The sequence below is a fragment of the Amblyraja radiata genome, chromosome 9, assembly GCF_010909765.2.
Source record: "Amblyraja radiata isolate CabotCenter1 chromosome 9, sAmbRad1.1.pri, whole genome shotgun sequence".
In the NCBI taxonomy this organism is placed as follows: domain Eukaryota; kingdom Metazoa; phylum Chordata; class Chondrichthyes; order Rajiformes; family Rajidae; genus Amblyraja; species Amblyraja radiata.
Window position 1 is genome coordinate 52046001 of NC_045964.1, and position 27733 is coordinate 52073733.

Here is a 27733-nt window from a genome sequence, read left to right on the forward strand (position 1 = left end):
AATGTATAAATATAAAGTTCATTGAGTATAGTGTTTAGAAAAATAAGCTCAAATCATTTCAGATATAAACAAAGGTCATGTAACAGTATAGACAAACCAGATTATACGTCAAAACTATTATTCAAAGTATCTTTGGTATAATAAGGGTGAACACAAAACACTAACACATGCTCAATGTACCATCACCAAGAAGTTAGTGCAGTATAGATGTTTTAGCTATCCATATCCCTTACACTGGTTTGATTATGTCTATATATACACACAATTTTAAAAGTTTATAAAGTTTCATGCCAAATCTACAGTACAGTAAAACAGACTTGAAATCAAAGTATATAACGTGTGATGGCTAATAAAACCTTCCCTTTAAATTAATACCCCTTTAGAGTAAGCTATAAAACATCAACTAACATATTCCTAGTTACAGAAAAAAAAACATTAATTTACTTCATGTGCAGTCAGATAAGGAAGCAATGCAGTGATATATTACCACTCCACACCTCAATAATTATTTTAGGGATCAAATGGGGGTTTTTGCCAGAACCGTTTAAAAGAGTGACAAATACAAAAAGTACACAATGCATTGTCTCACAACTTGCACATTTCAAAGTTCAGCATTTCAAACAAAAAATTGAAAAGAGGTGAATGACATTTTATGCAAATCAGGCTGCATATTTTACCCGCTGTTCGGGTAATCTTGGAGTACACAAACCCAATATTAACTTTTCATAGAAGAAAAAATATGGAGTGTCATTTCTTAAGTTAGAAACCCTGTTCAGTTTCCTCTTTGAACTATCTACAGAGCAGTTTAAAAAACAAAATTCTTTATAACCGATACTTTGATAAAGCTTTTAAATTAAAAAAAAACAACTTAAGGTACAATGCGAGTGTCGTTAAAAACTTTGTTCAAACCTCCTGCTGACATTGTCATTCGCTTTTCCTTGCTCATATAAAAATACTTTTTATCCAAATAATATGAAGATTGTCTCAACATACAGGCTGGCTCTCACATACCAGAAAAAACATACTTGGCTACAATTCATTTTCACTTGGAGAAGAATAGAATTTTCTATTTACTGCAATGAGCTGGACAGGTTTTCAAATGCCACACATTTCTTTAAATATTTGAAACCCACAATAGGCACTTAATGCAAGAGGAAACATTCAAATAATGAACATACCTGTTTAATTCTAAAATGCATATATGGAGTTACAGAATTTAAATTTCACTAGAAGAAATACCTGTTTCCACATTCAAAAAAAGCTATAAGGCACACAGGTTGGATGGGGCACAGTGGGGAAGTGGTTGGAAGCCTGAAGGTCTGTACCAGCAATCAAATGTTATATATTTTTAAAACTAACAGCATGAGATTAAGGCAAGTTGAAATTTGTAAACAAAAATTGGTGTGCTTTATGTGTAGTGACCATCACATGACTTTCAGCACAAACAATCCATTATTTTAGTGAGTGAGGAGGACATGCATAATAAATAGCATGAATTGGAGTTGAGTTTAGTGCCATGTTTGATGAAAATTTGAAAAGGGAATAGATTACCTGGTAAAAATTGATTATACACTAAAGTGTTTCGCTGATTGGTAGTACATTGCAAAGTAGCAACATTTCTGACCTTTGTATAGGAACAACATAAAACTGGCTAGGCAAAGATCAAGGTCACCTCAAGATCAAGGTTACTGAATATACCAATGTATTCTTTTTATGATATAGAAATGTTGGGTTTTAAATTCTGTTGGCTACGTAACACGATAGGCTGAAGTTTCTCAGAAAACACTGAAGCGATATGAATCAACAAAGATTGATATCTTGATTTATCTTGCTGACTCAGTCACTACTCTGGCTTTGGTCAGGCCCATGCTGCTAAACTGTAGCACTTTAGTGATTGGGAACTGTAATATAAACCATGAAAGCTCAAGCAGATTGTGAACATTACCCAAAATGCTTGATTCATTGCAAACTATCAGTGCAAAACATGAGCTAACCAGTGTGCAATGGATTGTTAAGTATTTTAAAGTTCCATGTATAACATGGTACATAAAGAAAAATCCAAAACAAATATTCAAAGAAATTGGCTGTAAATGATGCAGAATCCATTTAAGCCAATTGGTCGTGACAACGAGCATGAATTGACTGAATGCGAGCATGAATGAGTTGTACGTCACACAATGGTAGAGCAGATAAAGTAGCTGAGATGGTACTTTATAAAGTACAAAAGTATTAAACTCTTTATTTTTAACTTTTATATATACATGACTGCTTTGGGTAAGCTCAGGTGAATAATGATTAAGGCATCAAATAAATGTATAGGAACACCCTTAGAAAAAGAAATTTCCTGGCCAAGATTCAAGTAGTTCATTGAACTAATCACATGCAAGTAACATATTAATAAAATGTTAAGAAAAAAAAATAAAGTTTCCTCTGTGGTATTATTTTCATGGGTTAGTACCAATTTGAGCTATTCACTTTTTCCACACATCCCATCTCCATTTTGTGCAGGTAGTTTAACAGGAAAGGGATACTCCCTGCCAATATTCACAGTACTTATTTGACTTCAGGATAACTAAAAAATAAAATTTTATACTGTAATGGTATTTATAATGATAGTTTTGGTATTGATTGTCAGTTAATAGTCATGCAAAAGAACGCCAAATATGCTTTCTGTATGTTTTGGGTAGTTTCTTAAGAAAGATTGTTTGAAAATAAGCAAGGAATAAATTATATTTGAAGAGTATTTCTTTATACGTTTGTCTGCGGAGGTGAACATAGTGTTATTTTTTTTAAAGTCTCTGGTTCAAATAGTGAACAGTATTAGGAAATGCCTAAAAACAGCTGTTGACAGTAGGCTGATATCAAACCATGCATACAAAACAACTGATAGACGCACAAATAATAAACACATCAATATGGACATGTACTTTTAAAACAATAACCATACTGTATTCTTGAGTTTAACTGACCAGACATGTTTTATGCCATCTTTACACTTTGGAAAAATAAATACCAGCTTAAAACTAAGAATTCTCAAGACTCCAGTAAAAATGTGTAACAGACAAATGTTTAATCACTTCCATCTATGCGTGCATAAGTTTTCTTTAAATTATGAAGTAGATAAAGTTTGCTAACAAAAGCACTTCTGTATTTGGATGCCTTAATGCATGGACGGAAACTATTAAAGATTTTTAACAACCACATGTCTGTAAGCCGTTATAAATCACTGATATCTTCATCCATGGGAACATTTTGAAGTTTTGCTAGTTCTTTTTCTTCAGTTTCCAGTTCTTTGCAGACATTATTCACCACATCATTTATAACATATTTGGATTTGGAGTCCATCACTGACAGATGGTTGCCAGCTTTGTTCTCCAAGACGACCAAGTAGTTTTCTTTCACAGGGGGGTGAAGTACTGACACGTGCCCACTGATGTATTCATGTGCTTCCTCAGTGATGAGATTTCTGGGCTTATCTCCAATGTCAGAAGTGTCCACATTAGATTCAGACTCGTGTGGAAGTAGATTGCAGTTCTGGAGTGTAACATATTCATTGTTGGCCATCGACACAGGAACTGCATTTGTGACTGCAGATGGCAAATGTTGGTCACAATTTAGAGGTGCAGTTGTTGACAGTGGAAGACTCACTGTGAGGCTGAAGCTCAAGGTATTTGATGTATTTAGCATGTTTGAAGAAGTCAAAGGCAGACTTTGAGACAGGCCTGTGTTTAACAGAGATGATGATGGAGATTGTAGAGTCATTGCAGCTTGGTTCCCAGTTGATGTATTGATATTCAGATGATTATTTCCACTCACTGACATCAATTGAGAAAAGATAAGACTCCCGTCCAACGTGTCTTGTTTGACTGGCGCCATGGCATGTCCTGAATTGGGTAATGCACACATTACTGCATTCGGTGGGACCGTGGCAGCCAAGAAAACCTTACCTTGCTGAAGACTGGCTGCAGGAGCACTTAGGAATGTCCCTCCATCAGATGCATTTGTTATCAAAATGTTTCCTGTAAAACAGGATAACGTTTAATCATATTGAAATGTACATGTAATAATAACCCATTGAAGAAACACATACAACAGGTACCCAATTTAACTTGCAAATATTGTACTGATTTATAATATTCAATGTTAGCTCCATGTATCTATATAGTCATGGTTGTCACCCAGTCTATTCCTAGGTGCCACTGGCTAAGCCAGAAATTATACTATGGTGTTTAGAAACATAGAAAATAGGTGCAGGAGTAGGCCATTCGGCCCTTCGAGCCTGTACCGCCATTCAATATGATCATGGCTGATCATCCAACTCAGTATCCTGTACCTGCCTTCTCTCCATACCCCCTGATCCCTTTAGCCAAAAGGGCCACATCTAACTCCCTCTCAAATATAGCCAATGAACTGGCCTCAACTACTTTCTGTGGCAGAGAATTCCACAGATTCACCACTCTGTGTGAATTTTTTTTTCTCATCTCGGTCCCAAAAGACTTATCCTTATCCTTAAACTGTGACCCCTTGTTCTGGACTTCCCCAACATCGGGAACAATCTTCCTGCATCTAGCCTGTCTAACCCCTTAAGAGTTTCTATAAGATCCCCCCTCAATCTTCTAAATTCCAGGGAGTACAAGCCGAGTCTATCCAGTCTTTCTTCATATGAAAGTCCTGCCATCCCAGGAATCAGTCTGGTGAACCTTCTCTGTACTCCCTCTATGGCAAGAATGTATATCCTCAGATTAGGAGACCAAAACTGTACGCAATACTCCATGTGTGGTCTCACCAAGGCCCTGTACAACTGCAGTAGAACCTCCCTGCTCCTATACTCAAATCCTTTTGCTATGAATGCACACTGAATACCATTTGCTTTCTTCACTGCCTGCTGCACCTGCATGCCTACTTTCAATGACTGGTGTACCATGACACCCAGGTCTCGTTGCATCTCCCCTTTTCCTAATCAGCCGCCATTCAGATAATAGTCTACTTTCCTGTTCTTGCCACCAAAGTGAATAACCTCACATTTATCCACATTATACTGCATCTGCCATGCATTTGCCCACTCACCCAACCTATCCAAGTCACCTTGCAGTCTCCCAGCATCCTCCTCACAGCTAACACTGCCCCCCAGCTTCGTGTCACCGCAAACTTGGAGATGTTGCAATCAATTCCCTCGTCCAAATCATTAATATATTGCAAATAACTGGGGTCCCAGCACTGAGCCTTGCGGTACCCCACTAGTCACTGCCTGCCATTCTGAAAAGGACCCATTTACTCCTACCCTTTGCTTCCTGTCTGCCAGCCAGTTCTCTATCCACATCAATACTGAACCCCCAATACCGTGTGCTTTAAGTTTGCATACTGATCTCTTATGTGGGACCTTGTCAAAAGCCTTCTGAAAGTCCAGATATAACACATCCACTGGTTCTCCCTTATCCACTCTACTAGTTACACACTCAAATAATTCTATAAGATTCGTCAGACATGATTTACCTTTCATAAATCCATGCCGAAATTGTCCAATGATTTCACCACTTTCCAAATGTGCTGCTATCCCATCTTTAATAACTGACTCTAGCATTTTCCCCACTACCGATGTTAGACTAACTGGTCTATAATTCCCCGTTTTCCCTCTCCCTCCCTTTTTAAAAAGTGGGGTTATATTAGCTACCCTCCAATCCTCAGGAACTACTCCAGAATCTAAAGAGTTTTGAAAAATTATCACTAATGCATCCACTATTTCTGGGGCTACTTCCTTAAGCACTCTGGGATGCAGCCTATCTGGCCCTGAGGATTTATCGGCCTTTAATCTATTCAATTTACCTAACACCACTTCCCGACTAACCTGGATCTCACTCAGTTCCTCCATCTCGTTTAAACCCCGGTCCCCTGCAATTTCCGGCAGATTATTTATGTCTTCCTTAGTGAAGACAGAACCAAAGTAGTTATTCAATTGGTCCGCCATGTCCTTGTTCCCCATGATCAATTCACCTGTTTCTGACTGCAAGGGACCTACATTTGTTTTAATTCATCTTTTTCTCTTCACATATCTATAAAAGCTTTTGCAGTCAGATTTTATGTTCCCTGCCAGTTTTTTTTCATAATCTATTTTCCTTTTCCTAATTAAGCCCTTTGTCCTCCTCTGCTGGACTCTGAATTCCTCCCAGTCCTCTGGTAGGCTGCTTTTTCTGGCTAATTTGTATGCTTCATCTTTTGTTTTGATACTATCCCTTAGATACTATCCATTTAATTGAGGAACTACATACAGATCCATCACTAAATACATAACTTCAAATGACAATGTTCAATGTTCATTAATGAATGCAAAAGCATACAATTGCTGTTAAAATTAGAGTAACAATTTTAGATCCATTTTTTATGATGAATGAAATAAAGACACACTGCCATATGCTTTTTAATTATGTTTCCAAAAACAAATAAGTGTTGCAACTAATTCTGCAGGATATAAAATCAAAAACCATTCTAAACACCAAACCAGATGAAATACAAACCAAAAGAGTACTGTCAACCTATTTTACATCCTCTCCAAAGCATTCACATCTTTCCTATAATGTGGCAACCAGAATTGCACACCATACTTCAAATGTGACCTAACCAAAGTTTAATACAACTGCAACATAACTCTGACTTTCCTACTCAGTCCCCAACAGATGAAGGCAACCATGCATACACCTTCTTTACCACCCTATTTACTTGATATCTATTGGTGAACCTTTGCAACTTTGTCGGTGCCAAGATATGGTGACACTTGCATCATTGCCGAGGTGAGGTCTGCCAGGTTGTATGCAAAACAAAGTATTTCAATGTAGCTTGGTACATGTGACAAAAACATTGTGCAAGTGTGTTATGCCATGTCGAAACCAGCATTTGTAGTCTCATTTGCATTCCCACTTGTCACCATGGAAGTCACTATAGTGCAGTCTTTGCTGCCAACCCCACAAAGAATTTACAATACCATCTGTCGGGAAGCATTGCTCATGAATGTACAGAAAGCTGCAATGATGGGAGAGTGTGGGAGCGTGGTTTCAGGGGGTCAGAGGTAGCCGTACAGGTTGAACATAGATAGAATCGTACAGCGCAGCAACAGGTCCTTTGGCCCATAATCACTGTGCCAAACATGACGTCAAGACTGACTCTTATCAGCCTGCATATAATCCATATCCCTCCATATCCATTTGCCTATCCAACGTCTCTTAAAGGTCACAATCATATCTGCCTCAACCGCCACCCTCAGCAGCATGTTCCAGTCATCCACTACCCTCCGTGTTAAAAAACTTGCCCCGCACATCTCCTTTAAACTTTGCTCCCTCTCACCTTAAAGCTCTGCCCTATTGTATTTGACATTTCCATCCTGGGAATAAGGTTATGACTGTCCACACTATCTGTGCCTCTCATAAAATTTGATATACTTCTAACAAATATCCCTGCAAACTTCAATGTTCCAGATAAAACAATCCAAGTCTGTCCAACTTCTCCCTGTAGCGTATACCCACTAATACAGGCACCATTTTGTCAAACCACCTCTGCATCCTTTCCAAAGACTCCACATCCTTTCTGTAATGGAGTGACCACAACTGCAGACAAGAGTACTCTAACAGATGCCAAGGCTCTTGTTCCTGGGGCCACAGAGAACCTCTATGGTTACATCCAGGTACAACATTGCCAGGGAGGATAGAAAGCAAATAATGGTACTTATGTTAGCGGGGTCCCAATCCAGCAGAGAATTATTACAATCTTGTTATCTCTGAAGTGCCCAGCTGACAGTCCTGGAAAATGCAGACTAATTCAATTCAATCAAAGGGACTTTGCATGGTGATCAAAATTATTTGATGCACATTTGTCCAAGTAATGTATGGGGAAAATCGTTACTGAAAGTGCAGCCACATTCCTGGAATGACACAAAACAACCCAAAAACAGTGGGTTACTTTGGGGAAAAAGTTCATTTTAAATCTTAGACTTAGTTCTTCCCACACTGTTGAGTGCATTGGGCAGCAATCTTTCACCATTCTGTTCAGTTATGTGCGACGTCGTCCACCCTCGACAGGTTTGTGTCTCGCAGCACTAAATAAAGCAGCATCCTATAATTAAATCACTAGACTTCGATGCTCCGCGTTCACAAAACTTCACTGTCTAGTTGCACGCTACATTTCTGTATCAGCTATTCTGCCAAAGGTTTCTTCAGAATTAAAATGGAAACTCTGTATGTAAACTTGTCACACTGTAATTACATGCTCTCACTAGTGGTGGGGCTGCAGCATCTTAGTTTGGTACCTCACTGCTCGCCAGTTCATACTGCACTAGAAGTTCCATACTTCCTCGCCCCCAAAGCTATCTCTCCACTTTCTAAACTATGTTCAGTGCTGTCATTAACGTGACAAAATTGGCAGGAGAAAGGTATAACATAAATAAAATGATATGGTGCATAGCTTTAGAAAGGGAGACTGATTTTATTGCATATACTGTCCTTGTCATATCTGTCCATTCCTACCTCATTCCTATTATTCTTGACAGTGCACAAGGAATAATGTAGGATTATTGACTGCCAACATTTTAAAAACATAAACAAAAATAAAGCAAAACATAACCAGTCAAAAAGAAACACACAACATTGTGACAGAACAGGTTATGCAGCTATCTCACAACTCCAACAAGTCTAGCTGAATTCTCACCTTTTGCACTTTCTGTGTGGAGTTTCCATATTGTCCCTGTAAGCAAGTAGGTTTCTCCAGCTTATTCGTTTTCTCCCAAATATGGAGTGGGTGGTACTGGACCCCAAGAAAGGGAGTTTGTGGAGTGCCTCCATGCTGGATTCTTAGAGCAGCTTGTATTGGAGTTTACCAGGGAGAAGGCAGTTCAGGATTTAGTGTTATGTAATGAACCGGATTTGATACAGGAACTTGAGGTTAAGGAGCCATTAGGAGGTAGTGACCATAATATGGTCAAGTGGACCAATCTACAATTGGAGAGACAGAAGGGTAAATTGGACGTATCAGTGTTACAGTTGAATAAAGGGGACTATGGAGCTATGAGGGAGGAGCTGGCCAAAGCTGACTGGAAGGATACCCTAGCAGGGATGACAGTGGAACAACAATGGCAGGCATTTCTGGGAATAATACAGAAAGTGCAGGATCAGTTCATTCCAAAGAGGAAGAAAGTTTCCAAGGGGAGTAAGGGGTTACTGTGGCTGACAAGGGAAGTCAGGGACAGTATAAAAATTAAAGAGAAGTAGTACAACGTAGCAAAGATGAGCGGCAAGCAAGAGGATTGGGTAATGTTTAAAGAGCAACAGTAGATAACTAAAATGGCAATACGGGGAGAAAAGATGAGGTACGAAGGTAAGCTAGCCAAGAATATAAAGGAGGATAGTAAAAGCTTCTTTAGGTATGTGAAGAGGAAATAAATAAATAAGACCAAAGTTGGACCCTTGAAGACTTAAAAAGATAAATTTGTTATGGGGAACAAGGAGATGGCAGATAAGTTGAACAGGTACTTTGGATCCATCTTCACTAAGGAGGACACAAACAATCTTCCTGATATACTAGGCTAGAGGATCTGGCGTGATAGAGGAACTGAAGGAAATCCACATTAGGCAGGAAATGGTGTTGGGTAGACTGATGGAACTGAAGGCTGATAAATCCCCAGGGCCTGATGGTCTGCATCCCAGGGTACTTAAGGAAGTGGCTCTAGAAATCGTGGACGCATTGGTGATAATTTTTCAATGTTCTATAGATTCAGGATCAGTTCCTGTGGATTGGAGGGTAGCTAATGTTATCCCACTTTTTAAGAAAGGCGGGAGAGAGAAAACAGGGAATTATAGACCAGTTAGTCTGACATCGGTGGTGGGGAAGATGCTGGAGTCAATTATAAAAGATGAAATAGCGGCACATTTGGATAGAAGTAACAGGATCGGTCTGAGTCAGCATGGATTTGCGAAGGGGAAATCATGCTTGACTAATCTTCTGGAATTTTGAGGATCTAACTAGGAAAATGGACAAGGGAGAGCCAGTGAATGTAGTGTACCTGGACTTTCAGAAAGCATTTGATAAGGTCCCACATAGGAGATTAGTGGGCAAAATTAGGGCACATGGTATTGGGGGTAGAGTGCTGACATAGATAGAAAATTGGTTGGCAGACAGGAAACAAAGAGTAGCGATTAACAGGTCCCTTTCCTAATGGCAGGCGTACTAGTGGGGTACCGCAAGGCTCGGTGCTGGGACCACAGCTATTTACAATATACATCAATGATTTAGATGAAGAGATTCAAAGTAACATTAGCAAATATGCAGATGACACAAAGCTTGGTGGCAGTGTGAACTGCGAGGAGGATGCTATCAGAATGACAGGTTGGGTGAGTGGGCAGATGCATGGCAGATGCAGTTTAATGTGGATAAATGTGAGGTTATCCACTTTGGTGGCAAAAACAGGAAGGCAGATTACTATCTAAATGGTGTCAAGTTGGGAAAAGGGGAGTCCTTATTCTTCAGTCAATGAAAGTAAGCATGCAGGTACAGCAGGCAATGAAGAAAGCGAATGGCATGTTGGCCTTTATAACAAGAGGAGTTGAGTATAGGAACAAAGAGGTCCTTCTGCAGTTGCATAGGGCTCTAATGAGACTACACCTGGAGTATTGTGTGCCGTTTTGGTCCCATAATTTAAGGAAGGACATTCTTGCTATTGAGGGAGTCAGCGTAGGTTTACAAGGTTAATTCCCGGGATGGCGGGACTGTCATATGTTGAGAGAATGAAGCGGCTGGGCTTCTGTACTCCGGAGTTTAGAAGGATGAAGGGGGTCTTATTGAAACATATAAGATCATTAAGGGTTTGGACAGGCGAGAGGCAGGAAACATGTTCCCGATGTTGGGGGAGTCCAGAACCAGGGGCCACAGTTTAAGAATAAGGGGTAAGCCATTTAGAACGGAGACGAGGAAACACTTTTTCCTCACAGGGAATTGTGAGTCTGTGGAATTCTCTGCCTCAGAGGCCTGTTCCCTGGATGCTTTCAAGAGAGAGCCAGATAGGGCTCTTAAAGATAATGGAGTCAGGGGATATGGGGAGAAGGCAGGAACGGGGTACTGTTTGGGGATGATCAGCCATGATCACATTGAATGGCGGTGCTGGCTCGAAGGACCGAATGGCCTACTCCTGCACCTATTGTCTATTGTCTATCAGGAGACCCCTACAAGTGCCTCTCCTACAACTTTCTTGTGGCCCACAACACCATCAGCAAGATTGTCCAAGAGACCTGTGAGGCCATCATCAATGTTTATGAAGATGAAGTCATGGATTGCCATAATACACCAGATGAGTGGAAGAGAGTAGCACAGGGCTTTGATACAAGATGGAACTTCCAGCAGACATGTGAGGCAGTTGACGGCAAGCATGTGGCCATCAGGTGCCCATCCAAGGGAGGTTCAATCTACTTCAACTTCCTGTTTGTGGATGTGGGCACACCTGGCAGTTACACAGATGGTAGGATCCGGAAAGAGACCTCCATTGGGCAAGACTTGACTGCTCGACTAATCTTCTGGAATTTTTGAAGATGTGACAACTAAAATGGATGAAGGGGAGCCAGTGGATGTAGTGTATCTAGACTTTCAGAAAGCCTTTGATAAGGTCCAGCAGGGGAGACGGGTAACTAAAATTAGAGCACATGGTATTGGGGGTAGGGTGTTGATATGGATAGAAAATTGGTTGGCAGACAGGAAGCAAAGAGTAGGAGTGAATGGGTTCCTTTTCAGAATGGCAGGCAGTGGCGAGTGGAGTGCCGCAAGGCTCGGTGTTGGGGCCGCAACTGTTTACCATATATATTAATGATTTGGAAGAGGGAATTAGGAGCAACACTAGCACATTTGCAGATGACACAAAGCTGGGTGGCAGTGTGAACTGTAAAGAGGATGTTAGGAGGTTGCAGGGTGACCTGGACAGGTTGAGTGAGTGGGCAGATGCAGTATAATATAGATAAATGTGAGGTTATCCACTTTGGTGACAAAAACAAGGGGGCAGATTATTATATTAATGGGGTTAGGTTAGGTAAAGGGGGGGGGTTACAGCGAGACCTGGGTGTCCTTGTACACCAGTCACTGAAAGTTGGCGTGCAGGTACACCAGGTTCATGGAGAACTGACGCAAGGCTCATGGAGAACTGGAGGATAGACTACACCTTTGTTGCCACTGGGGAGATTGCCAGGAAACACCGGCAAAAAGAGACCCAAGGAGCAAAGAGACCATCTCTTCGCTTACTACAACTCCAAAATAGGCAGTACCATGGCAGAACGACATGACCTGAAGACCAGCAGCAAACATCCCACACCACAAACAGAAGTCCACCACTCCAGGAAGAGAGCCCATTATAGACCACAAGATAAGTCCCTTTTCAGGGTCACCCACATCCTCACAAAATAGTTTAATTTTAAATGCAGTGCACTGCTTGCGTTTGTGATCAAAATATATAAAAATAATTTGCTTTTCAATGCAGTGCACTGCTTGTGTTTGTTTTATTCATCCCAATATATAAAAAGATTTGCTTTTTAATGCAGTGCACTGCTTGTGTTTGTGACCGCGCACTAGATTCGAGTCACCGCGTGGGGCTGTGTACTTACGTTTTTTCAATGCGCCAATCAAATTCACCGGTCACCACCGGCGACAACCTACATCACCTGGCGATAGCCTACATCATCCTGGTGACCCACTACTACTGCACCTACGTCACGAGAATTCAAGCTACGCTCAATGTCATCAAAACCATTGTCGCCGCAAATTTTTCACCAGAATGCCGTTATGACTTGTTGCGAGTCTGAGGAAACTACTCACGACTATGACTACGCAGGCGACACCCGGGCAACCACCCGCGAACATGTGACGACAGCGTAGTCTCCTAAAAAGTCGCCTAAGTGGGACAGGGCCAATTGTGGAAGTGATTTTAATGGAAATAGGCAGTCTTGGTGAAGGAGAGGGCATGGATTTGATGTAAAAACAAGGAACTGCAGATGCTGGTTCACAAAACAAGGCCACGAAATGCTGGAGTACACAGTAAATTGGGCAGCATCCCTGGAGAACATGGTTAGCTGATACTTTGGGTTAAGACATTTCTTCAGAAGGATTATGGAGATGGGTCAGAAAGCTGGAGAGGAGGGTTAGGACAAAGTGTGGCAGGTTGTAAATGAATGCAGGAGAGGGTTTTTTTGGGAGGCAGATAGCTGGACATGAAGGAATGTAGGTGGTGGGAGAGGGTAGAAATAGATGCGAGCTCAGGTAGAGGAGAAAGGGGAGGTGTTGTTTGAGGCTACTTAAAATTCAATGTTCATGCTGTTGGGTTGTGGGCTCGGGTCAGGTACCATCGCAGAATAGTGAACTGTTTATTTCAGTCAGCAGCCAGAGAGAAGGATGGAACAGATTGGGAAGGAATGCATCGGCACCTGAAGCTAGATGTTTCAGTCCTTTTCATTGGTGAAATTGTAAATTGCAGGTAACCTAAAAGTAGATCCAGGGTAAGGACAGTGAAAAGCACCAGAAAAATTAAAAGAGGTGGATACGATGGAATATATGTACATCTTCAGATAAGAACTCCAAGAGCTGGCATGATTGATGAAAAATAAGAGTAGTTCAAATAATAATTTTTTGGGAGACTTCAGAAGCAGGAATCGTGACACTGGAAATGGTTTTCAGTGAATGATCAAAAAGGTAAGAGGGGAACCAGGGCACGTCTCAGGCAACTGATAAAGATGATCATGTCAAAGGTTTGAGATAGATCGAGAAATTAAAATAAAAAAAAACAATAGTTCACCACAATCACAGTCAGAGTTTGAACTTTGTTGTTATAATTAGGGCTACTTCAGTGTCCAACTAAGTTATACACCCCAGTAGATGGATTGAAGGATGGGAGGGAGGGGGGGACGGGGACATTCAACCCCTTCCCCAACAACAAGGGGATAATTATTTTCTTTCAGGATGATGATGATAGATTTGTCGAAGAGAAACATAAATTCAAAGTAGAGAATCATTCAAAGTATTAGCCAGCACAGGGGCATGTGACATGGAGCATATAAGCCTAGCGATTTAATTATAGGCTCAGTGACACCAGGTTGGGTTAGAGTGAAAGGCGTGCTACATGGACAGGATAAGCTTGGAATGGATCGAGACAGACCCTGGATATAAAGGGTGTACGTGGGAAGATGGGGGAGAACTTGTTTTGGTTGTCAAACAGAAAGAAGATTGTGCCAGGCAGGGTCGTGAATGAATGGTCAGTCCTGGAAATTCATGAGTTCCTCCCACTTGTCAAAGAGCAGGGCCAAAATGGAGTGATTCCAGTATATGGATGGCAATGGATGATCCTGGTCTTGGGAGCAAAGTCACGTCCATAATGAATCAAGGCCAAAATATTTTTTTCTTTTTTTAAAAATAAATGATGACACTGAGAATGTGTGTCGCTGAGGATGTGGCTAACAGGCAGATGCAACTGAATATACGAGTGGATAAATACTAAACGCTTCTTTAGACAAGATGAAATTTGCAGGTCGCCATGGCCGATGTCAGAAGATCCCATCATAAGGCTGAACCGTCGTGAATCATCTGGCACTGATGGTGTACCTGGCTGCAGTCTTAAAACCAATTGACTGGAGTTCTTGCGAACACCATCAAACTCTCATTATTTAGGTCCAATGTCATAAGTGATAGGAGCAGAATTAGGCCATTCGGCCCATTAAGTCTGCTCCGCCATTCAATCATGGCTGATCAATCTCTACCTCCTAATCCCATTCCCCTGCCTTCTCCCCATAACCACCGACACCCGTGCTAATCAAGAATCTATCTTTCTCTGCCTTAAAAATGTCAATTGACTTGGCTTCCACAGCCTTCTGTGGCAGAATTCCACAGATTCAGCATCCTCTGACTAAATAAATTCCTGCTCATCTCCTTAAAGGAATGTCCTTCCCACTACTTTAAAAGCACATTGATAATACTGGTGCCGAGGAAGAGTAATGTGTTGTGCCTCAGTGACCACCAACCGGCGGCACCAATGTCCATAGTGTTGAAGTGCTTTGAGAGATTGGTGAGGACGCATATCAACTCCTGCCTTAGTAAGGGCAAGGACTCACTGCAATTCACTTACCACCACAATAGATCAACAGGCAATCCCGCTGGCTCTTCCCTCTGCACTGGACCACTTTGACAATAAGAATATACGCCTGGCTCATGTTCATTGACTGCAGTCAAGCGGTCAAACACCATCATGTCCTCTAAACTTCTTGTCAAACTCGGAGAACTGGATCTCTATGTAATTGAATTCTCAACTTCCTCATTGGCACACCACAATCAAGATAAATTAGTAATAACACTTCCTCTTTGATAACCATCAACACAGGAGCACTTCACTCTATACCCACAACTGTGTAGGTAGACACAGTTCCAACACCATCTTTAAATCTGCCGGCGATACCACCGCTGTTGGACAAGTAACGGTTAATGATAAGTCAGAGTACATTGGGTGGATTGGAAATCTGAGTGAATGGTGCCAGAACAACAATCTTGCTCTCAGTGCAAAGAGTAATTGTTGAATTCAGGAGGGGATCCATGATGCTGCATTTATCGATGAGATGATGGCGTAGAGAGTCAACACTTTCAAGTTCCTGGGCATGCATATCTCTGAAGATCTATTCTATACCCAGCACATTGATGCAATACAAGGAAAACTTATCAACGCCTCCACTTCCTTAGAAGATCGAGGAGAATAGACATGTTGACAAATCTCCTTTCAAACCTCTACAGGTGTACGGTAGAGAGCATACAAACTGGTGACATCATAGCTTAGCTTGGTAAATCAAACGGCCAGAAACAAAAGAGACAACGAAGGGTGGTAAACACTCTCCCGGTCCATCAGAGTACTGTCCTCCTCTCCCCCCCCCCCCCCCCCTCCCCTCCATTGAAGGGATCTATAGGAGGCGTATCAAAGACTCACACCACCCTGGCCACGCTCCAAACTCACGACTACCGTCAGGTAGAAGATACAGGAGCCTTGAAACTGTGACCACCAGGTTCAATAAGTTTCATCCCAGCAACTGTCACATTACCTTCCGCAACTATGACCATCTGCAGATCATGTCTTTGGTTATACTACAGATTAGAGTTTCTGAAGTAGTATTATGGTTATTAATTTGTTGTATTTTGGATTATTCCATTTTTAATATTATGTTTATTATAATGGTATTTTGATGATTATATATGGATTCTTGCATGGGCTTGTGACCTGCAGCTAATAAAGATTCCATTGCCGGTACACATGACAATTAAACCCCCTTGACTCTTGAAGTGGGGAGACAAATTTCAAGAAAGTTTTAACATTTGAGCATGGCAATAACAAGGGATCTGGTTGACAACTTCAACTCTAGGTGAGGCAGGTGCAATTGAGGTGGAAATAGGATATTATATGTTGGAAGGTAAATAAGTTTATTGCTAATGGAGACACAAGAACCTATGGATGCTATAATCTTGAGCAAAACAAAGTGCTAGAAGAATTATACGGGTCAGGCATCATCTATGGAGGGAATCCCCACCATTAAAGGGATGAAGTCACAGCTTCTCCAAAAGTCCCTCCACAGATTCTGCCTGACCGCTGAGTTCCTCCAGTACTTTGTGTTTTGCTCAAGTTTATTACAAAGTTAAATTAGGGGACAAGATTATGAACATTAAGGAAAAGGATAATAGGATGAAGGAAGATGGAAGCACCCAGGAAAGTCAATATTTTTGTAAAATCCACTCAAATCCCCCTAGATAAGCCCAGGTATGTGCGACAGAGGCGCAGCTGGTAGAACCGCTGCCTCACAATGCCACAGACACAAGTTGGATTTTCATCTCGGCCGCTGTCTGTGTGGAATTTGCACATTATCCCCGTGACTGCATGGGTTTTCCCACACATACCAAAGACATGCGGGTTTGGTGGTTAATTGGCCTCTGTAATTTGCATTCTTCTTCTTCTCTCGTGTGGCGTGCACAGCCTAAAGTTGTTGGACAACTTGTTCTATTTGATCTTCCGTTTGTGCACGTCGAGTTGATTGCATTAGTCGAAACAGGGAGGACCACGTGAAGGTTGCAATCTTCCACCCCTGTAACTTGCCTCAAGAGTTTAGGGAGTGGATGAAAAAGTGTGATAACATAGAACTAGTGTGAATGGATGAGCGATGGCCAGCATGGACTCAGTGGGCTGAAGGGCATGTTTCCTCCCTCCATATCTCCCTAAACTAAGTAAAACTGTCACAGTCTACCCAACTCACCACAACTTATGGCATTGTTCATTATTGTCACATAGTGTGAAAGGTTTTGTGTTATCCAGGCAAATCATACTATATGGGGGCACAATCAATACGTACACAAGCGCAACAGGTAGTACAAAGAGAAAATTACCAGAGTCCAGAATATAGTGTTACAGCATTAATTACAGAGAAAAGAAAATCTGCAATGAAGTAGGTCAGAAAGCAACAAGGTTTTCACCATAGTTCAAATTCTTAATATGGTAGAAATGGAAATTTGCAAAGAAAAATTAAGAAGAATGTGGAAGGAAGAAGAATGAAAACATATTTTAGTCTATAATATTTTTAGGGCGGGAGGAACAAGTGTCCTTGACACTTTACACTGAATTAAACAATTTCTTGGGCTGAATGGTTTGAGACGAAAAATAAATAAATCAAACACAATAAAAATGGGAGCAAAAATGTAAACTGAATGTAAATTACAAACAGTAGGAAGAAAAATCCCTTACTCGTGCTTCAAGGGCTGGAAAAGCTTCTGTTAGATCAGTTTGTGCAACAGCTGCCCTGTTCCAAATTATTACCATCACTGTTGATACAGATGAAGTTAGAACTGAATAAAATTTAACCCTGAGAGCAGGAAACTAATCCTGTACTGGGCAGACTAGCATGTTGCAAACTTATTCAAGATGACTATCGTGAGTAGAGGGATTACTAGACTCTTCAGGATAGACCCATTCTTACGTTCTTGTTTACACTTCTAATTGATTTGTGACCATTTTAACTTGTACTAGACCAAGCGCAGACCCGTTGGGCCCCCCCTCCCCCACCACAATATTCCACCACTCACCCATACACGAGGCGATGTTTAGTAAAAAATGGCAATGCCGGCCCGGCAACCCTCCCACAGTTGCACAGGTGCAGCTGACGGGTCCCCATTGTGACTCCAGAGATCCCCATTGTGACGAGAGTCAAAATGGTGATCTCAAAATGGCGGCGGGCCCGGCAACCCTCCCCCAACTGCGATCGCGCGGATACAAGGCCCGACAACCCTCCCCCAACTGCGATCACGCGGATAGCGATGGCAACCCTCCCCCAACTGCACGGGGCGGCTGACGGGGCCGACAAGTGGGAGCGCAGCAGGCCCAGGGGGTAGAAAGTAAATTAAAGTTTTTAAAGGGAATTACTTTGTGAAATCGAACACAACTTGCTACTGCACATCCCAGACGAATGGTGAGCAAGGTGGGCCTAAAATTGTAGTGCTATCGTGTACCGTTTTGGCTGTATTTCAGGCATATACAAGATGAGAGTTTTAGTTATAAGGTAGATGTGTGACCTTATTTATACTGATTCACACTACACACTATAAGAACTTGCCACGATACAGAACAATATAATTATTTTAATTCAATGCTCTTTTAAAGAGTGCATGAACTTTTATATAGGCTGCAGGTAGGTCTGGTAAATGGACTGGTTGACATTTCTCCTATTAATACAACTCGTCAGAGTGAACTCAGCAAAGTGGCTCCAAATGTAGGTTACATTTTACAACCATTGTGCCAGAAACAAAATGTTAACAAATATAGATCCACAAATTTATGCATGCTCAATTGTTTAACATTCATTTTAGCTTTTTGCCAATACTGTAGCTCTGTTTACTGGGAATGCAATGCAGTTACATGAGAACCCTGTTGTTGGTCTGCATTCAGCCATCACTGTCATTTACCACTGGTAGCACAGCTGGTTCACAGGCTCTGTGCAAAACTATTGGGACTTTGATTCTCCAGTGTTTCATTAATACCCAACAACACTGGGCGTACCATTATTAGAAGAGCTGCCAACAATTCAAGGAGCAGCTAGTCTTCAAGAACATCTATGGATGAGCAATGAACGCCAGCAATGTGCACATCCCATGGATTACTTAAACCAAACCAGAGAGCAGGTACCAAATTCAAGATTATCATCAGCCACAATACTCTGTGATACACAGTGATTATTTGCGATCTACACACTAACAGTATTCCAAACAGAATGAATTTATTCTTATAGGTCGTGGAGAGGTACAGGAAGCTTTTGATAAGTTTATCAATGCATCTAAGGGAGGGCTTCAATTCTGATCAACTGTCACATAAAGTACTTGGTCTGCTACTAAAGCTTAAGGACCTACTAGAGCCACATAGCAGAATATATGTCAAGACACACAATCAATTTTCCAATACGAATCTGATCTTGTGACTTTCACTCAGTGACCTTGCTTAGAGGCTGATCCATGCTGGACAACAGCCATGCTACCAAGCTTTTTGCATGGCAGTTGGTATTCACTATGCAAATACTGATCTCATCACATTTCTAGTACAGGTCAGACATTTGCTTCTTGTCTGTTGCAAATGTCATATCACGAGGTTTAATTCCATAATGCATTTTGGTTTTGTAGGTGAAAGTTGCAAAACAAGTCCTCAATCACTCTCACATTCAACAGGAATTTTCCACAATGTACACGTCTGTCAACCCAAATACCAATCCAGTTAAGTAAGCTGATGATATTTGCATGCAGCTCGTCAGTTGCTGGGGATTGAACAGGTTTTACGTTTGTCAGACATGGTGTTTCACATCACGATAGTTCCACTACAACACAAAACTAAAATGCAACAATAATGCTATCACATTTTAAATAGCTCACACTTGGTATAATGCAATCTAACCTAACTGTCCGTTTTAAAGCAGAGCTTGATATACTGAAAAGATTAAGACATCCTCCAGATGACGGAAAAAGGAATGAAAATGCAACTTGCCTTGTGACGGTGCAGTAGAAACTGAAGGAAGCTGCAGTGAAGGTATCCCAATGTTTCCATTTACCAGTTGGATATTATTTTCTGAGTTTTGGAGCTGCACAAGGCTATATTGGTTTACTTGCATTGGGCTTCGATTGACTTCTACAGAACCTGAGGACGCCATTTCTTGAGAGGGTAGGATGCGTACATGTTCAGTTTTAATTTCACTGCCACTAGCAGAGCCTGGGAAGAGATCACAGGAATTTGGATCGAACGTCACAGTTGAACAGGATGACAGTTTGGATAAGTGTTTTAAAAATCGTATTTGAAGGACAGCGATTCTTTGATTACTTACCGTTTGAAATATTATTAACCAGCACGCTCGGAGTGGTTCCAACCGGGCTTAAACTTATTGTTTGGGCATTTCCTAAAGACAGACCATTAACAAGGACGCCAGTTGGCCCTTGGATGAAAGAACTTCCGTTGTAAAAAACAGGAGAGCCATTTGTCGTTACGAGGTTTCCATTCAGTAGTATGCCAGAGGAATTCTGGGAGGGCTTCAGTTCCCCAATATGATGCATAAACATGCCTTCCGGATGACTATGGATGTTGGATTGGTTCATTCCCTCTGATGGATTGGACAATGGGCGTGGCGACATGTCATCTTGTCCCTTGCTAGATTCATCTTCTGTGCTGTGATTACCATCTGACTCACTGTGGAAGTAAGTTAAAAAGATACTGTTTTATTAACGATGTCTCAACAATATTTCAAAGCGACTCTTTAAGAATATTTACATTTCTATCACCTGGCATAACAGACATGGTTTGAACTTTAAACTTTTCTCTAACCAATGCAGAATATCAGCATAATAAAAATTCAAAAATAACACATACCTCACCTTCTAAGGCCAAAATGATAATGACCACCAGTTTATAGCAGTTTCATTTTATATAATATCAGGCACCAAAATAAATATATAGATCAATTTCTGTTTTATATTCAGCACCTTAAAGGGGTCTGAGAAAAAGTTGTATTTTGAATTTAAAATAACTATGTAGGCCAGAGGATCATTGTAATCCCCCAAAGACATAAAAATATGTAGAAAAGTATATGAAGAAATAAAGATAGACTATAACAGGAATACATCACACAGTGAGTCTATCTGCCGGTACAAATATCAGATTACATGTTGTTTGGTAATTACGATTAAGTGATTTTTCGGCACAATGTGCTAAGGAGGAGGATAGGTTGGGTTATTCAAAGATTCAGAACATTACTTGTTCTAAGAGCAATGCTCCACCAAGCTCAAAATGATGGGTTATACGTTTTCTTTCCTGTGACATTTCAATGCCCCCCCCCATCCTTTTGAAATATGTTTGGGCTAGAGTTGAACAGGAATAAATCACAATTCAATTTATAGCAGGCATGGGATAGAGCCCATTGCACCATAGGTCAGGGGGAGAAGGCAAGAGAATGGGATTGAGGGGGAAAAAATAGATCAGCCATGATCAAATGGTGGAACAGACTTGATAGTCTGAATGGCCAAATTCCTGCTTGCTCCTATATCTTATGATTTTATGACTGCAGCAAAGAATAAAACTAATTAAAATGACAATAAGTAACTTGTTAATCCTATCAGAACGGTGCAAAAAAAAAAAATCTGTAATAGTGATCAAAAACCACCATAAGAGCCATAAAAACCTATGTGGTTCTCCGACATCTTTCAGGAAAGGAAAATCTGCCATCCTTATCTCATATGGCATATACGTGACTCCAGACACACCAATGTGGTTGACACCTAACTGCCTTCCACATGATCAGCAAATCCATCAGTCAGGGAACAGCAAGGGAAAGGCAGTAAACGCCAGCTTCCTGTGAATATGTAAGTTGCTTTCTGAGACTATCTAAATTAATTATCTTTGGATAATACAACTACATAGTTGTACAGTGCCACTGATTCAACCACCACATTGTTTGAAAGATCAGCATGGAAACAGGCTCTTCAGCTGACTGAGTGAGTGCCGACCACAGATCAGCCGTACTTTAGTTCTATTTTAACCTACTTTTGTATCCCACACACTAGGAGCAATTTACAGAAGCCACAGGTCTTTGGGATGTGGGAGTAAATTGGAGCACCCAGAGGAAACCCACACGGTCACAGGGAGAATGTGCAAATTCTACCCGACGTCAGGATCGAACCTGGGTCTCTGGCATTGTCCTGGAGGTTTGGCTGCAGTTGCTCCAAAAGGCTAAATAGCCTGTGAGCAGTGACTAGGCCTCAGGTAACAATTGTTTTTAGTTTAGTGATACAGCATGAAAACAGACCCTTCCTGACAACTCGCATCAACTCAATGAGGCCCTGATGTACTTCTGACAGCCTACTGCAACAAGAAGTCATTGAACTTCTCAATGTCCCTGAGTCAGAGGCATTTAAATTTAAAAGGGTCCCAAATCATTTAAAAATGTAAACTTATTTAAAAACATGTTAAAGTAAATTAAACCAATTGAAAACCTCAGATAAAGAAAAAGAATAGCATTGCATTAGATTTCTGGTGTAAAGCTAAGGGATCAGGTGTGAACTTTACCCAGATCCTCAGCTTTGCATGGTCGAGTTCCACCTCTAAACTCAGGGTGGAGCTCAGAGTGCAGCAAAAGGTCAGGTATCCAGCTACCTGGACAGGACACAGATGATGAAATGCATAACGTTGCCAACTGGCCGTCTGAATGGAACAGCAGCTTTATCTATCCCGTGACAGTCACAACTTTCCAAGTTTCATCAAAGCCAACAAGCACTTGCAAAATGCAGTCACAGGTGGCAGTGAATTTACATGCAATATGCCCCCATAAATAATCATAAGAATATGCTTGGAGTTTTGTGATCCAAATGATCTAACCTTGAATAAATGTTGAGGAAGGAAGAAGCATCGTGCAGTACAGTGGAATTTACTGCACTTGGGGCGGCATGGTGGCGCAGCGGCAGAGTTGCTGCCTTACAGATTCAGCAAAATTTCTGCTCATTGTAATTTTTATCCCTCTTTGTAAAAAATGAGTTTTGAGAATCTGGGGCTTCAATTTTGACATCCATTTTTGTAGCTGGATCCAGTGCAGTACTGGAGGTTTACTATATCATCAGGGATGTTGCCTGCCTCTCAGACAAGGTGGCAAGCTTTGGTCCCATTTGCTGCTTGGGTAATGTTGAAGATGAGTAGCTTAGTTTAGTTTGGAGATATTGTGTGGAAACAGGCCCATTGGCACATCGATTCTGTGCAGACCAGCGATCACCATAAGCTGACGCTATCCTACACACTAGGGACAATTTAAATTCTTATACTTACAGCGCCAGAGACGCAGGTTCGATCCTGACTACGGGTGCTGTCTGTATGGAGTTTGTACATTCTCCCCATGGGTTTACCCAAGGTGCCCCGGTTTCCTCACACACTCCAGAGGTAGTTTGTAGGTTCATTGGCTTCGGTAAGATTGTAAAGTGTCCCTAGTGTGTTTAGATAGCGTCAGCATATGGTAATCGATGGTCAGCACAATATCCATGTGCCTATCTAAAAGCCTTTTAAATACCACTATTGTATCTGCCTCCACCACCACCCCTGGCAGTGCTCTACAGGCGCCCACCATCCTTTACGTACACAAACGTAACCCGCACATCTCCTTTAAACTTTGCCCTTCCCATCCGAATGCTCTCTGGTTTAGAAAAAAAGGCTTTGGAGGTGCAGAGAAATTAGTTACTAAAAAAAAGCTCAATAGTTAAAGAATAATGGTTATGTGGCAATGTGGAAAATAAAAGTTAACACAGAAAAGGCTCACTGGACATTGGAAAGGGAATTAAAATAATGAATCATTTTGACAATTGACAGTAATCAACTTTGCACCCATTTCAAGGGATGCAAGAAAGGTAACAAAATTTCAGATACTTGGCAAAACAAATCAAGGTGACAGGAGCAAAAAAAAAAAAAAAGTTTTATGCAATCAGCTACAATTGTGAATGCATTTTCTGACAGGAAGGTGGGTACATTAAAACATGCTTCCAACATGAAAATGTATAAAAATGTATTATTCCTTAAAAGATGCAATAAGATGGAATGGCCTATTTGTTGTACTTGAGAGGAGCATCATCCTTTCCATCTGCTAACAAGCAGATAGCAATCAAGTTCCTGATAAATTAGATTCCTCGTTTTGATAACCAATATATAAAAAATGACATCCAGAAACCAGTTTAGAAATGACTAACTCGAATAGACTTCAATATGTCAAAGAAAGACACAAATGCTGGAGTAACCCAGCAGGTCAGGCAGCATCTTTGGAGAACATGGACCAGTGACATTTCAGTTCAGACTGAAGGAGGGTCCCAACCCGAAACATCACCGATTCATGTTCTCCAGAGATGCTGCCTGACCTGCTGAGCTACTCCAGCAATTTGTATCTTTCTTTGATATAAACCCCCACATGCCATTCCTTGTTATTGCACGTCAGACTTTAATATGCCATTACTTTTATAGTAGTGTTTACCCTTTAAAATAAATAACATGGCTGTTTAAAAATGCAGATTAATATCTGCACCAATAATTCTTATGCTTTGATATTTATCCAATAGAACTTTATTAATTTTGGGAGATGTATCAACAAACAAATGCTTCAGAAAGATATTAGACAGAGTATTTGATGGTTGATTAAAAGCAACAGCCCCGGTTCTATTTTTATTTCCAGTCATGATCCAATGTTTTGTTAACAGTGGTCAAGTGTTATTGTTTTAGTCGGGTCACATCAGAAATTTGTATGTGTTTGGGAGTGGATTAGTTTTCAAGATTGTTAGTTTATTGGATTATTTGATGAAGACTCTGGACTATTATTAGTCTTCTGTAAAGTGCACAAATCAAACCATTCATCCCTTGTGTTATCACTGTGGACAACAAAAGTCAATTCTGGAATCTTGAACATAAAACAAAGTGCTGGAGGAACTCAGCGGGAGAGGCAGCATCTGCGAAGGGAAATGGATAGACGACGTTTCGGGTCGGGATTACGATGCTGAGATCACAAAATGATGTAAATGTGAGTGTTATCTTTGGGATTGTTTGGTGTTTTTCCAATAATTATGTTACGGCTCTCAATTTTATTTAGTAACACGTATTATATTTTGCAAACTAGATGCGTGTTGAAAATATAATCGTAAAGTCTCCCGATTATTCTTGAATACATATTTCCTCCCTATTCGCTTTTGTTGTTGGTTTTAAGAGGCGGGCTTTCCATTTGTACTTTTAACTACAAATGGCATGCTCGAAAATCTCAAGCGCTCGCTTTCATTCTTCCGCCATCGCAATCAAACAACCCTGACAGTATGTACCCCTTTGACCTTTACGTCTTGCAATGTAACAGGGTTGAAACTAATTGGTCCGTTCCCCAATTCATGCCAATAATTTCCTCCTGCGTCCGTGTGTGTGTGTGTGTGTGTGTGTGTGTGTGTGTGTGTGTGTGTTTTCTCTTGCACAAGACACCTTATTAAAAAGCAGTAAAACAAAAAAAAGACTAGAGTGACCGATGAGTCAGAAAGCTCGCTTCTATTTGTGGAATTTGACTTTTCCTACACAACTGCATGGTGCGCTGGTCGAGTACAAAGGCGTTCTTTACCTCGCTTACTTTACAAATGCCCCGCAGCAGTTTCTTACATCTCCATTTGAATACAGTTCGAACTTGTCGCTCGACACTAACTCCGCCAGGTGCGCACTCTCCCTTTAAATACAAAGCTTTTCGGCAACTTCATGCGGGGGGCTTATCCGCCACACTGTAATTAACCCCCTCCCCCCCAAAAAAAATAATAAACACAAGCGGGTGAACAAAAAAAAAATCTTCTCAATTTCCCATCTCAAACTGGTCGGGAGAGCAAAAAAGGTGGGGAGAAGCAGCCTGTGGGAGATGTGAATCGGTGCGGGAAAAGGTAGGATGAAAGAAACTAAGGAGTAAAACTTGCCGTGGAGAAGTGAACTCCGCTGAAATTCGAGCCGAATGGGAAAGACTCAGATTTCAAAACAAAGCCGGAGCCCGGCCATGCTGCAAAGCAGCTCCAAAAACACCCCCAAATTAACCGGCGCTGGCACACGGGCTCGCTGCTCTGTGTGTGTGTCTCTTATGAAGAAAAGCATAATAATCACACGAAAGAAAGGAATTACCCCTTTGTTCTCTTCGCTCTTGTTTTTGTTTGAACGGGACATTTCCCTCGGTCGTTCTCTCTGCCCCCCCCACCCGTCTCCAGCCCCCGGCCTGAAGCGGCGGCCGGGCGGCAGAGTGGAGGCGAGGGGTGGGAGGGAGTGCTACCAGCTACACACTTGTGCCGATCTTTCGGCGCTGACCCACTGTAACTTGGGAGGTAGGAAATCAAGGACTAGATAAGCGCCATTTTGTGGTATTAGGAAGCACCCCCGGGGAATTGAGAGAAGTTTGGAAAAAGTTTGCCGCCTCACCTTTTCGACTGGGTTTCCGAGGGGTTGCGGTCCCGCTGGCGCCGGTTCTTGAACCAGTTGCTGACCTGGGTGAGGGAGAGCCCCGTGATCTTGGCCAGGTTGCGCTTCTCGGCCGGTGAAGGGTAGCGATTCTGCTTGTACAGCTCCTTGAGCGCGTTGCGCGACCTCTCCTTGAAACAGTAGACCCTCTCCTCGCCGTCCCATATGGTGCGGGGCAAGGGGAACTTCCTGCGTAGCCTGTACTTGTCCACGGCCCCCAAGGGCCGGCCCCGGACCTTCTCGGCTTCTGTGTAGCGGGCTTTGTACCACAGGTCCTGCAGCGAAGTGTGGCACGAAGGGTCGAAGTTGTGGCTTTCCAGAATGCTGTAGAGCTCTTTGTATCGGTGCTGGTGGAAGGCCACCAGAGCCCGTGCTTTTAAGATGCTTTCGTTGCCACGTAGCAGATCGCTGGGAGGCAGAGACCAGAGGAACTGGGATAAGCGATTCAGGTTCCCTCCTTGCTGTAGAGCCTCGCACACGCACGCCACTTGCTCCGGCGAGAAAGTCAGAGCGGACGCGGGGTTGGTTAAAAGTTCAACGGGAACCTGCTGGGAAATCTCCGGGCTTGCAGACAGTGCGCCCGCTTCAGGCTCCAGGGTGCCTGGAGAGCCCAGAGCACTGATCTTTGGCTGCAGGCTGCCGTTCTCTTCTTTAATCTCAATTGTGCTGGTGATCTCGCTGGAAGCAGAAGACATGGTTCTGTTCTGCCCTTCTCCACCCTCCCTCCCACCCTCCTTGCTTCTTTATGCCTCAGAGCCGCCTTTCCTCGGCTAGGTTTAGCCGATCAGGTTTTTCCCCCCCCCCCATGCAGATGACTATCTCCCAGGATGGATCTGTGTGTTTTCAACGTGACGGCGACCTACTCTGCTGCAGAATCGGCTCGTCCTCTCATTTAGTGATTGGTCTACTTTTCCAGAGGGTGGGTCCAGGCGGATTAAGACCTGGCCGTCGTCCTGGAGACTGTCAATCAGGCGAAATTAAATTTCCCTGACTTTCTGGCAGGGAAAGTCCGAGCTAATAATGTTACCGTCGAGTTCCCTTCTTTCTCACTCCTGAACCTGTAGTTGCTCAAATTTGTTTATAAATAAGCAGGTTAATGAACATTTGAAGATGTTATTTCTTATTATTTTTCGGACTTGAGCAAACACTTGGCAATTTTAAGAATGTAACTCAGAACGAATGAAATTGTCAATTTTA

General features: G+C 41.8%; 1 protein-coding gene across 1 annotated transcript; it reads right to left on the reverse strand.

Moving 5' to 3' along the window:
* six4 (SIX homeobox 4) lies at positions 1-27403 on the reverse strand. The gene is made up of 4 exons (XM_033027421.1): positions 26498-27403; positions 20385-20743; positions 20051-20272; positions 1-4019 (listed from the first exon to the last, which is right to left on the reverse strand). Exons 1-4 carry the CDS (start codon positions 27229-27231, stop codon positions 3217-3219), a joined length of 2118 nt encoding a protein of 705 aa, XP_032883312.1. The 5' UTR covers positions 27232-27403; the 3' UTR covers positions 1-3216.
* Positions 27404-27733: the final 330 nt, after the last annotated feature.

Coding starts and splice junctions, on each gene's coding strand:
- six4 (XM_033027421.1), bottom strand. CDS start 27,231: ATGTCTTCTGCTTCCAGCGAGATCACCAGCACAATTGAGATTAAAGAA. Junction 20,273..20,384: donor GGTTAATAATATTTCAAACG/GTAAGTAATCAA, acceptor ATCTCTTCCCAG/GCTCTGCTAGTGGCAGTGAA. Junction 4,020..20,050: donor TTCTACTGCACCGTCACAAG/GCAAGTTGCATT, acceptor CCTGTTTTACAG/GAAACATTTTGATAACAAAT.